At 48.9% G+C, this 11,931-nt stretch overlaps 2 protein-coding genes across 2 annotated transcripts; both read left to right on the top strand.

Moving 5' to 3' along the window:
* The first annotated feature begins 400 nt into the window (after positions 1–400).
* Positions 401–1,684, top strand: BDP81DRAFT_431677 (metalloprotease). The gene is made up of 2 exons (XM_060590699.1): positions 401–1,331; positions 1,388–1,684. The coding sequence occupies exons 1-2, from the start codon at positions 478–480 to the stop codon at positions 1,455–1,457; spliced, it is 924 nt and encodes a 307-aa protein (XP_060443247.1). The 5' UTR covers positions 401–477; the 3' UTR covers positions 1,458–1,684.
* A 6,615-nt stretch (positions 1,685–8,299) lies between these two features.
* Positions 8,300–10,080, top strand: BDP81DRAFT_462450 (uncharacterized protein; the record flags this gene model as incomplete). The annotated part of the gene is made up of 4 exons (XM_060593901.1): positions 8,300–8,386; positions 8,506–8,649; positions 8,765–9,838; positions 9,892–10,080. The coding sequence occupies 4 exons, from the start codon at positions 8,300–8,302 to the stop codon at positions 10,078–10,080; spliced, it is 1,494 nt and encodes a 497-aa protein (XP_060443246.1).
* Between the last annotated feature and the right edge of the window lie 1,851 nt (positions 10,081–11,931).

The raw sequence follows: 11,931 nt of genomic DNA, 5'->3' as shown, positions 1-11,931 counted from the left end.
GTCTTTGAGCACCACAATCATTGTGTACTCTGCGTCAAGATCCGAGACCGACGTTCTCAACCTGAACACGATATCAACTCGTAATGTCGCTTCTATCAAGGATCAATTATGCTTATTGTGGAAGCTGGTCTTCTAGTTGTGCGGATCAACAACTGATTTGCCGGAAGTGTGGCAGATGATGATGATGATGGGGTAGGCGGCCGTTGAGGACAGGGATACCGGCATTGGCAACTGTAAATAGATGCATGAACCGAGTCAATTAGCCAATTGCCTTCAGAGCTAAGTGGGCATGCAAGCAATACGAGGAAAGTGGATACAAGTTGATTTCCTAGATTGCCGTGCTCAGCCAAGAAAATCGACAAGCGGAATTTTGAAATTAAAAGCTGGAAGCGCCGTATCGTGTCGAGTTTATGAGACTTGAAACGGTTCTCAGCAGCGCGGACAACATCATCGACAAGACACAGTGCCAGTTTCGCCATGATGAAAGGATTCATCCTCGGACTCGCCTCGCTGGGGCTCGCCAGCGCCGTTCCTAACGCCGACCAGGCGGCTGTACCGTTCCGCCGGGGCTGTCAAGTCTCGGACGACGGCGCCGTTCAAGCCCGGGATGATGCCGCCATCCACTTCACTGGCAGGACAACGACAGCCCGTCGCCAGACATACCCCGGAAACTTCACCGTCGACGTGAACTTTCACATTGCCAGTACCGAAGCCGAGGCAGACCTCATTACCGACGCCATCGTCGATGCCCAGTGGAAAATCTTGCACGACAGCTTCGCAAAATACAGCATCAACCTCGTTCTCAACTCCACTGAGCGCGTCGTCGATAACCTCACAGGCTCCGCGTTCCTCATCAACGAAGGCGGCTCCTCCGGTTGGGTCTACCATGAGGCCGAGTACAACGCTTACCTCAAGGCTTCCCGCAAGGGTGGCTACGATGCCCTCAACCTGTACTTCTTCAGTAGTTACTCCCCCGGTGCCACGGGATACTGCCAATTCCCCACTGTCATTCCCGCAGAAGGCACCGACAGCTTGACCTTTGCCAAGGACTCGTGCCAGCTCAGCGCCATGACGATGCCGGGTTTCACTGTCGATCAGGGCGGCTTTGAAAGCTGGAATCTCGGTCACCTTGCCGTTCACGAGGCTGGTCACTGGTTTGGTCTGAACCATACCTTTGCTGGTGGATGTTCTGACACGGCGGGCGACTTCGTTGCGGATACACCGGCACAGAGAACTGAGGTGTACGGGTGCCCTGCTGATTCGGATACGTGCCCGGATCTGCCGGGTCTGGATCCTGTTTACAACTTCATGGGCTACGCTGATGATTCTTGGTAAGTCGGCTGTTCGGACTTAGCTTTTCGAGTTATCTTACTGGCCAAACCTCTAGTACCAACGAATTCACTCCGGTGCAAAAGGAACGCATGTTCTCAACCTTCTTCGGATGGCGAAGGAAATAGACGAATGCTGCAGACACCTTAATCCATAATTATGACGAATTTTACTCAGCAAGTTCTCGGAAATAAGCAAATTCAAGTCATTGAATTATCAAGACCCCAATGCGATTTGATTTGTATCGTTACATGCCCACCCTGAACTGTTCGCAGATGTTGCAAAGTATGAGATTGTGTAGTCTGGGCTAAGGATGATAATTAACAACCTCAGACGTATAATCGACCTAGGTGTCTAGTATGCGGCGATCTTGAACATCCTTCTGCCTTTTAAAAGTTTCCGATCCTTCCAAGACGTGATTGATTGGGCTTGTACCGCCCCTTGGGTTCTTTCTTGCGGTGTCCGAGCGAGACGAAGCACATCTTGACAGTAAACTGAGGTGTACCGTGTACGGGGTTGAATGCTTGTTCTGAGCTTTGGGAGGCAGATGAATATGATTTCTTGGGAGAATTGGTAGGGTTGCAGTGAGTATGTTCTTTCTAATTGTCATCAAGCGTTCCAATTTTTGGGCAAGGTAACTCGATAGTACTTTTATATGCGCAAAACCCTAGCATGTGATGATTCACAGACCCGCGCCATAGGTAAGTGGGTTTTGGAGTTTAGAGGGCCGGACGTGAATCACGTTGGTGGTGGTGCTGCTGCTATTCTCATTGACGCTGATGCAGTACTTGTAATAACACGAGTGGTGAATGGAACTATTGTAACGGAGACTGGTGTAACAAATAGTGGCGTACCGCATCAACATCCTCATCTTCCACTGGTACCTAACTGTTGGTATCCCTATCACAGGGAAGTTGGTTTGAACCGTAGGGTCTTGGGGGCGACGAAGTATCAATATCTCTGTATTGATTGATTCTGCGTAAGGAGTAGAAGCGAGATTCCAACCGGAGGTTGGGTGGACCGTCGAGGTGTAATTGTACCCTCTCGAGTGTTACGACCCAACATGCATAACAAGGCCAAGGGGGCCCGCCCCGCAGGCCTGCGGCGGCTATCTACCAGATATATGCAGAAAACCCGGGAACTCAGGTGACTCCTTACGGAACGGAAGAACTATAGACAAGTTACGTGATAATAAGAAGGACCGATAGGATAAAGGCAGTCCACCCTTAAAGGACCGACACGGTAATATCGGTCCTAACATAAAGGGTATATTCAGACAGGATCAGGACTTATATAGGATGGACTCGAGCCGGGCTCTAGGATAGACTTCCCATAGCTTCTTTAGCAATTAACTTCGTATCAGATCTTACGATCCCTTTCAGTTATCTTCCCTGAGAACCTCTTGACCAGACTACGATTGATCACCGAAGCCTACCCTACCTTACGACTTACAGACATAGCTTTATCAAAGCTATCCCCGACTACGAATACTGTTATCAGTTCCGCAGCCTCAACTTCTGCAAACATACCTCACTACGACTAACTGGCCGTAACAACTAGACCTTTAAGAAAGAGAGCTAATATTACGACCCAATATATATAACTAAGTCTAGGCCTACCCCGCAAGGTACGGTAGCTATAACGTACTATATATATAGATAAAATAAGAACACCAGTAACCCTCTGTATGGGGCTGGCCCCCAGGCTTGTTCAACGTAGAGGTGCCGTCGATTGACTATTCTAAGCTGAGGAGGAAAAGGAGGAATTACAAGGGTTCGCGTACAGCTATGGCATGATATGCCCGGACTCGGCGGTGTACTGCGGCAGAATGGTGGCTCCGGCAAAGCCGGACATCTCGACCGGCTCCGGCCTGCAGCATAACCGAATGTAATAATCCAATGTAATACTCGGTTATTACAGGTCGCGGTCGGACAGCTTCCCAGCAGAGGGGTGTACGTGCGGCTCCGGCAAGGCCGGAGATCTCAACCGGGCTCCAGCCCGTGACACCCTCTACGGAACAGAAGAACTATAATATAAGTTACGTAATAATAAGATAAAGATTATTTGGGGTTAATATAATCTAATACGATTTAGGGGCTAAACGATCATTCTAGATCAGAATAATCTAGGGCGACCTAAGGGATAAAGGATATGTTTAGGATTAGGACTTGTATATAGGATGGACTCGAGCCGGGCTCTAGGACAGACTTCCCATAGCTTCTGCAGCAATTAACTTCGTATTAGGATTAATATCCGCTTTCAGCTATCACCTTAACAAGACTACGATTGATCACCGAAGCCTTACCTTACCTTACGATTGATAGACATAGCTTCTAGGAAGCTATCCAGACTTACGACACTGTTACTGATTATCGCAGCCTCAACTTCTGCAAACATACCCCTAACTTACAACTAGCTGGCCGTAACATATAGACGTAAATCGCGGGCTGCGGAAAATACATTCGCTTATTATACGGGCTAACCGCGGTTAATATACTTAACAAACCTAAATTTACGGTCTTATTGCAAGGAAGTCGGTATAAATAAAGGGTCCTTTGTCGGTCGTCGGACGCTCGAGGCGTCTGGCCGGTCGACCGTCGAAGGCGTTGCTGACGTGATGGACGCCTCCTCTCGTGAGATTCGAGAGGTCAAGGGAGCACGATTCCTCTATCCTGTTCGGTATTAGAGAGTCGTCTCTTCTGCTTTCGCAAGATGCCTTACTGATCTACAATAGTGGAATTTAACCACTGATCAGTGTTAGTATCCCTATCACAGGGAAGCTGGTTCGAACCGTAGGGTCCTAGGGGTGACGAAGTATCAATATCTCTGTATTGATTGATTCTGCATAAGGAGTAGAAGGGAGATTCCAACCGGAGGTTGGGTGGACCGTCGAGGTGTAATTGTACCCTCTCGAGGTGGCCCCTGCTCTACCCTTACTCACGGTCGAATTGGGCTTCCAATTCGACAATATGGTCTTTAAAACTTTATTTCGAGCAGCCGGATGTCTTGGGGTTGGGGACGTGGTCGGAGAAGGAGTTGATTTCGGTCGAGCTGGCGTTATGATCACTTCGGTCAAGAACTTGGCATCAGGGTAATTGAGCGTTGTGGTTTGGCCTGTAATTTATTGACAGACGTTTACTGTGGTTCATTGTAGTGAAATGCCTCTGAAGGCGTGCATAATTCACCGTTCAAATTGACTGTGAGAAACTCGGTCATTAACCCGATCAACCATGATTTTCCTGCATTGAGAACTGTCCGAATTGTGTTGCTGATTCACGACTTGCGCTTGTTTCAATCTTTACTACGCCGTTCCATCCACCCAAAGTAACTTAAAGCGCCATAGACAGGAGTGTGATTCATGGACTGGCTTGTGATGGTATATATGCTTTCTTATCACGCGTCCTGTGATCTCGGAACTTCTTCATCCACCAAGAACACCAAGACACTCAATTAATCAGCCTCACTTTCGTAGACTCCGTTCTTGACGCTGCTCGAATCAACTTCTCCAAGCTTAACCATACATGACGCTTAAACCTCACGCTCAACGATCTCATTACATCTAATATACCAAATAACAAGACTCCTTAGTTCTCAATTTCTACCGTCATCATGTGTTTTGGTTCAGGTGATGAACCTCGACGAGAACGTCACCGCCTTGAGCGACGATCTGCCCGGTGGGCTAGAGAAGATCAAGCGCAACGTGACAGATTCAACACTCTCTGGTACTCTTAGGGGGTGGATGAAGGACTAGGCCAGATGGGAAATTCCGCGCGACTTATTGATGGTTCAATAGAAGACGAAGGAGAGTAGGAGCACAGGAGACTAGGTTTAGGCTTCAATGTTCTGAAGGACAAGGTCCTTGGCCCATTGCAGGGTCTCCCAGTCAGTTGCTTCAATACAATGGCATTAATCTTCACAGTTCAAAAAAGAAACATAGAGAGAACCACCCCCGGGCTTACTACTTGATAACGGGTGGCACTCTGCTGGTGTCTTGCGGAGCGATTGGGGTGTAGTCTTTGATTCACAGATTTGGAGTGCTACTACGCGGTGGTTTTTTTCCAGCTTTACAGGCGCAAAAAATCGACCTCAACGGGATCAGCTTTCAAGGGTGTTGGGCAGCGATTATCAGGTAGGGGGTCAATGGGATGTATTGATGAGTATGAAGAACGAGTGGCTATGGGAATATCCCGACTATCTATATAGTGAGTGGAAGACCCTTTATACTGGCATATCCTTGGCAAACTTAGTCATGCTTGTATAAGACCATATTGTTTCATAGGCATAGTGTGACAATCGTTGTAACGAGTGTACTGGGATGGGCCTGACAAAGGGAAATCACACAATACGGTACGCAATTTAACTATACTGTTGGTATCACAGGCGTGATACATTTCCTCATGAGGGTGTATCTTCGGCAACAATCACGTCGATGTCCGTGATAATTGCTGTTGTTGTTCTTCTTCCTATTTACATTGTGGGCAGGGGCCGATCGAAGTAGGTGGTGACGGCCTGGGTGGTTGCCCCACCTTAACCGGCCGTGGTGACTAAGCCAGTTGTCCCACTTCGCCCAGGGCAGGCGCCAGCCAGCCCACGATACCTGCCCATTGCTCCTTATCAGCCTTGCTGTTCCGACATATACAATATGCGCAATGTGCCCCAGGCACGCGCTCAACTCGATATAGTGATTTGAATACAAAAGGCACGATGCAATACGGGATTGTTGGAGTGCTACTATATGAGGAAGCTTACGTCTCGGTACTATCCCATCGAGTGCTGCAAGGCGACAGTACATTGAGATGCGGGGGAGCAGCCAATCGGGCCACTTCGGGCCCCTTTTTCCAACCAACCAACGTAATTGATAATAGATACTTCCAATTATTAGAGATTCTGCGTATGAAATCGGTACCAGCAATCTTCTGAGTTACAGAGAGCTACATCGCACTCGAGGCAGTTTGGTGGATGTACCGTAGTAGAAATCATAGGGGCAACTCAAGCAGTGGATGTACCAGATGCGGTGCGGGGTAAAAGAGGGCCCCTTATGTGGAGCCAATGTACTGTCGCCTTGCAGCACTCGATGGGATAATGTTTGTCACGAAACAGGAATAGCATCAGCACTCTGTAATCAGCCCACCACGTGCGTTATCACGTGATTCTCTCATTTGTTCCTATCCCATCGACTGCGAGTGGGCGTCAGTACAATTGCCCCATTTCTATGCTCCACTTCTGCCCCTCACAAAAGGGGTACATGTGCAGTACGTCACTTGGCCGCCGTTTTCATTCCCATACTTCCACAGCGATGGGGCGAGCCAGACTGGCAGCAGTTGAAGAGTCAGTATCAATGGCGAAGGGAAGTATCTACCCAGCTTATTCAGCACTTCGGGCCATTAGTAAAGGCGCGCTAGCGTCCCCGGCTCAACGGGCAACAGACAAGCGGAACAATATTATTCCCTAGCAGTAGCATATTAGGAAGAAGTAAGGAAGCTGCTCGCCGTGCTCTGCTTGTAGTAGTCGCCCTAGAGTAAGGTAGGCTCTGCGCGAGATCTCTAGGAATAGTAGTAGAAGGAAGTACTCGAGGTCAGGATGCCAGGAATGCAATGTGTCTCTATGTAACTTAGATGTTTACTGGTACAACTTCTATAACCAAACTCTCTAATGAATCGAAGTACCTCCGAACGAGCTTTTTTGGTTGGCTAAGATTTTGCTTGGCAGAGCTTTGATTGGCTATACTCCGCACTGGAGATGTACTGACGCCCACTCGCAGTCGATGGGATATAGCACCTTTCCTTGCTCGATTCTATTTCGGTTAATACAAGCCACTTTTACCACACTTCATATGCCCATTGCTGCGTGCCATAACTCGTGACAATGTTTACTCGGATCTGATGAGATAAGTGACCGGTTTAAAGTGTTTCAGAATCCTGGCATAATAGCTCATTGACCTTGCGATAGATATGGGCCTGAAGATCTTGTCGGCGGGTAGGGAAAACAAATGAACGTCGCGAGCTGAGGAATCACGGCAATTGACCTGCAATGAGAAACCTTACGAAGCTTCATCCCGAAATGTTCTTAACTTGTCAATTGTTGTCACTATTGAACGACGATTCTTAGTTGTGGCTCCAACTTGTTGGTTCATCCAATCTGGGCCTAGTCAATCAATGTGTTGGGTCAAGACCCAATGGGTTGGGTTGTAGTTGCAAACTGTCCTGCCAGCAGCCAGCTTAGCTAGTTTCGTAGAAAGCCCGAACCATGTTCTCGAAAATTTTAGAATCTTAGGCCTGTAAAAAGCTAGAATGTCAAGCCATCTCATTCTTTACATGTGAGTTCGCCTAGACTTTAGGGATATCTGTCATAAAGCTCGGACGACTCGACAAAGTGGGAGACGCAAATTAGCGGGCAAGGACAAAACAGGGCATGCCACGTTTAGACCACAAACACATGTAGCAGCATCCGCAGGTCTCCGCTGACAGACAGACAAACAAGCATTCGATCAACGTTTCGCAAAATCGTTTTTTTTTTCTTCTTTTCCATGGCCAAACCTTTCAGTAGACCATATCAAAACTGGCCCTGTTGTGCTCTTGTCTAATCATGATGGGAATACCGTATGCTAAAAACATCTGAACATGAGATGTTCAGGGCAACACCAGTGGGGACCCTTGCGCGGGGTGCTTTTGCAGAGGGGAGCTTCTTAGGCCCAAAACAATCGCCGCCCGGCAATCTGAATGGCCTAGAGGGAAACAACCTGGAACGGTCTAACGACAATCCTGGGTTGACCCTACCTGAGACGCTTAAGTAAGGACGTTTTTCCCCGGGCGGTCACAAAAACTTCACCAACTTCACCTCACCCCTCCAATCTCACCCCCAACTCACAAACGTCGCCGCATTGCTCATCCATCAACACGACAGTTAATAGCAGATATTTCCGAGAGCGTGACGGATTAAGGGGAACTTGTCGCGACAGATTTAGCGGAAAATGGACGAAACGGAGGATTTATCGCCATACATGCAGCAACTGGAGCTTTTCCGCCGCAGTGATTTCACTCGTGATCAGATGATCCAGGTAAGATTGAGCTCCCCGACGATGCCATCGCTCGCGACTGCCTGATGAGGGAAAAGGCAGCGGCTATTGATATTGTCTTTCGAATGCTATGGTCGCATGGACTGACTTGGATTGTCTAGGATCTACTTACTCGCCACGGCCAGCTTCAGCAAGCCTACCGCGAAAAGTGCGATGATTACAATAATGAGCGCGAATCGCGCCGGATGTGGCAAACCAAAGCCAATAATCTGGGAAAGGACGTAGTTGCTCTTAACAAGTCGAATGTGAGTCTGCTGCTTTTCCAATTCGTGGCTCATCGAACCCATCGACAAGACCTCGGCGCAGAGATGGAGGCCTCAATTCAAGACCAGTATGGGAAGGGGCTGACTTGTAAGACAGGATTCTAATCCATTTGTCTTTGTCATAATTGACGGCGACGGTGCCGTCTTTCAAGAATCCTTACTGAGAAGGGGTGCTGAAGGAGGTGCCGAAGCCGGCTATCTCCTGTCGACAGAGATAAAGAATTATGTTACCGAGGCCTACCCCGAGGCTGCCAGCGAAGACTGGAACATAATCGTACAAGTAGTCCTCAACATGGACGGCCTCGCAAAGAAGCTCCATGCCTCTGGTATCATCCCCTTCACCACTTCAGAGCGAACCCTCATAGAGTTCGGTCGCGGCTTTGGCCGCGCACAGCCTCTATTTAGCTTCATCGACGTCGGCTCAGGCAAGGAGTCGGCTGACCACAAGATCCGCGAGATGCTTCGTATCATGGTCCGCATCGGCCAGTGCAAGCACATCTTCTTTGGCCCTTGCCATGATAACGGATACCTCCCGGTCCTCGAGCCGTACAAGCTAGACGATAAGGTGGCTTCAAAGTTCACCCTCATCGAGACGACACCCGCCGAGGAGGGCTTTAAACAGCTCAAGTTTCACAGAATTATCTTTAACTCTGTCTTTATGTCGGAAAAGCTTCCTGACAGAGTCCAACGACCGGGCATAAGCATGCTTCCCCCTCCCCTCTCCTCTGCACCAACCGTCACCACCCCCGGAGCCACTATGCCGCCCACCGGTCCGACCCACACCAACTCCGCCAACAACGGCGCTCCCCCAGGACCGACCGAGCCATCTCGCGTCACCAGCCCGCTCTCCAGCGGCTCGCAGACGCCCGCGTCTTCTTGGACTACTACACTGACGCGAGTCTCAACGGCGCCCAAACCCATCGACATCTTTACCACAAAGAAGACGCCACAACCGAAATACTACCTGATGAACGCCGACAGCCAGCGCATCGACGAGCCACTGCCAAAGCTCGACTTCGTGGTAGAGAAGAGGTTCAACGCCCGCATGGCGGAGACGGGCAAGAAGTTTTGCAACAATTACTACCTCCAGGACGAGTGCAAGAATCCAATCTGTCCTTACATTCACGGCGATAAGCTTAGCGCCAGCGAGATGGTACTATTGAAGCAAAAGGTAAAGTTTCTCGGCGTTTTTGTCTCTCGGCATCCGGCTAACTTGTGATGTAGGCTCGCGGCATCCCCTGCAGTCTGGGCTCCGAATGCGACGACATAAACTGTACACTCGGCCACCACTGCAGATGGCTTAAGGACTGCAACCATAGCTACTGCCGCTTCCAGGGCTACCACGACATCAACCCCAAGCCGAGAGTCAAGTGCTTTGAGGACGGCAGTATGAAGATTATTGATAAGCTCTAAGATATTTATCGCTCATCCATCGTTCACCTACCTAAAGAAGGAAAAAGCAAAAAGAGGTGTTAACTACTGAAGTTTATTGCTTCAGCACCGCGGGAATCGGATCTGAATACACTGGGGATAGGAGGTCTTCTACTTGAAGCAGGGAAGATCGCGACTTGAAGTGGGACGATCGAGGATAAGAAGGCAGCGGGTATGTGAGGAAGAACTAACTCGCTCTTTACCTTTACTCACGTCAAGCAGCATCGACGTAGCAAACCATTCAAGCCCAGAGAACCAGCAATTGAAGATGCGGGACATCCATCATTCTCGTAACCTCCCGTCTCTTCACAGCAGATTCCCGAATAGAAATTCGTAGCCTACCACGTGCAATTCGAACCAAAAGGAGAGAGGGGATTGGGGGATGGGTGATGACTGACCTTGGAACTCACGCATCTGTCCGGGATCGAACAGCGCGCCCCTCAGCCATGAGCCAGCCCCTACTCTGGCTTCATGGGAGTATTTGTTCTTTTTGCCACTTGACCATCTCGCACACAGCTTGACCTGATCCGCCGACCTAGACAGACGCTGCTGTGCTGGTGACTGAACAAGAGTTTGGATGGGTATATGTAACCTTGGCCCTACTTCGTAAGGTAAGGTCGAAAAAGGGAGGTGGGAAGGAACAAGACAGGTCCCGGTTATGCAGCGCTTACTCTGCAAACATTGAGTACCTTAGTCCAGGAAGGATATGTGGTTAATGCTAGGCTACACGATGAACAGGTAGCGCCGGTGCTCAGTGTTCCAAGCCAGGAACCCCCCATATGCCCAACCTTGAAAGAAAACATGTCGCAAAAACGACGCCGTTAATTACGGGCAGCAATTAACGCCATATATACCCTAAGACAAAACAAAACACAAGGACTCGTCCAAATTGTTGCCTAAAATGCAGCGACCGTATTTCAATCGAATGCCCAGGCTCGGTGTACGGCCGCGTACCACAAAACCCCCTCTTTCCCAAGTCTCATGCTGATTCGTTGAGAGCGAGCTCTTAGAGGAGAAACATACATGTACCTAGTAGCTAGGTTTCTGCAGCTTACACCTTAGCCCTGTACTTCTACCTGACGCGCATGTCAGCAAACATCCTGCGTGACTACTTCTCTGGATAAGTACTCAAGTGGACGTGACCGTATTCCATTGTTTCTAGATTTAAGACACCAACCCGATCTAGGAGCATGGAAGAATAGGAGCGCAGATGATTCTTGTCTTGGTTAAGATTGAGAACATGTTTGCTTTTTGTCTATTCTCTCTACCTACTCCCATGTGACAGTAATGGCGACCGTTGGATCAGACACTGGGTCCTTGTGTAAATTCTCCCGTCAATAGTAAACTGCGGCTCCAAAGGTAGGGATGAGTACAGCTCGCCAGTTTCTGTCTTCTTCCCTTGGAACGCCTCAATGAAAAACCACAACTTCTACACAGAACAAGACTTCCTTGTCAAGTAGAAAGACAGCAGTCATTCATGTCATTCTAAGTAGACGAACTGCCTCCCTCAATTGCGTGCACTGTTATCATCGAATTTCGAAGCCTTTCTCATGCGTTCTCGAATTGATTAAGGAGTCACAGGTACCTGGCCTGAAATTCTGCACTTGTTAACCCGGCTCTTTCAGAAATACAGAGACTATATGATGCATAAACAGGCTTTCTGCCCTGCGAGCTTCTCATCTTATCGATGTCGTAACATTTGCTTGTAATGTGCTGAGAAGACTCATGATAGACTTGCATTAGCTTCAACTTGTATGCTCAATCCATCTACAAGGATCTTGGCAGATGCAAGACCGGCTCAAGTTCATGTTCGCCCTAGAGAATACAACGGCC

The sequence above is a fragment of the Colletotrichum phormii genome, assembly GCF_030913505.1.
Source record: "Colletotrichum phormii strain CBS 102054 chromosome Unknown BDP81scaffold_14, whole genome shotgun sequence".
Classification (NCBI taxonomy): Eukaryota; Fungi; Ascomycota; class Sordariomycetes; order Glomerellales; family Glomerellaceae; genus Colletotrichum; species Colletotrichum phormii.
Note: the sequence above shows the minus strand (reverse complement) of the source record. Positions and strands in the feature narration are given on the sequence as shown.

Coding starts and splice junctions, on each gene's coding strand:
- BDP81DRAFT_431677 (XM_060590699.1), top strand. CDS start 478: ATGATGAAAGGATTCATCCTCGGACTCGCCTCGCTGGGGCTCGCCAGC. Junction 1,332..1,387: donor GGCTACGCTGATGATTCTTG/GTAAGTCGGCTG, acceptor CCAAACCTCTAG/TACCAACGAATTCACTCCGG.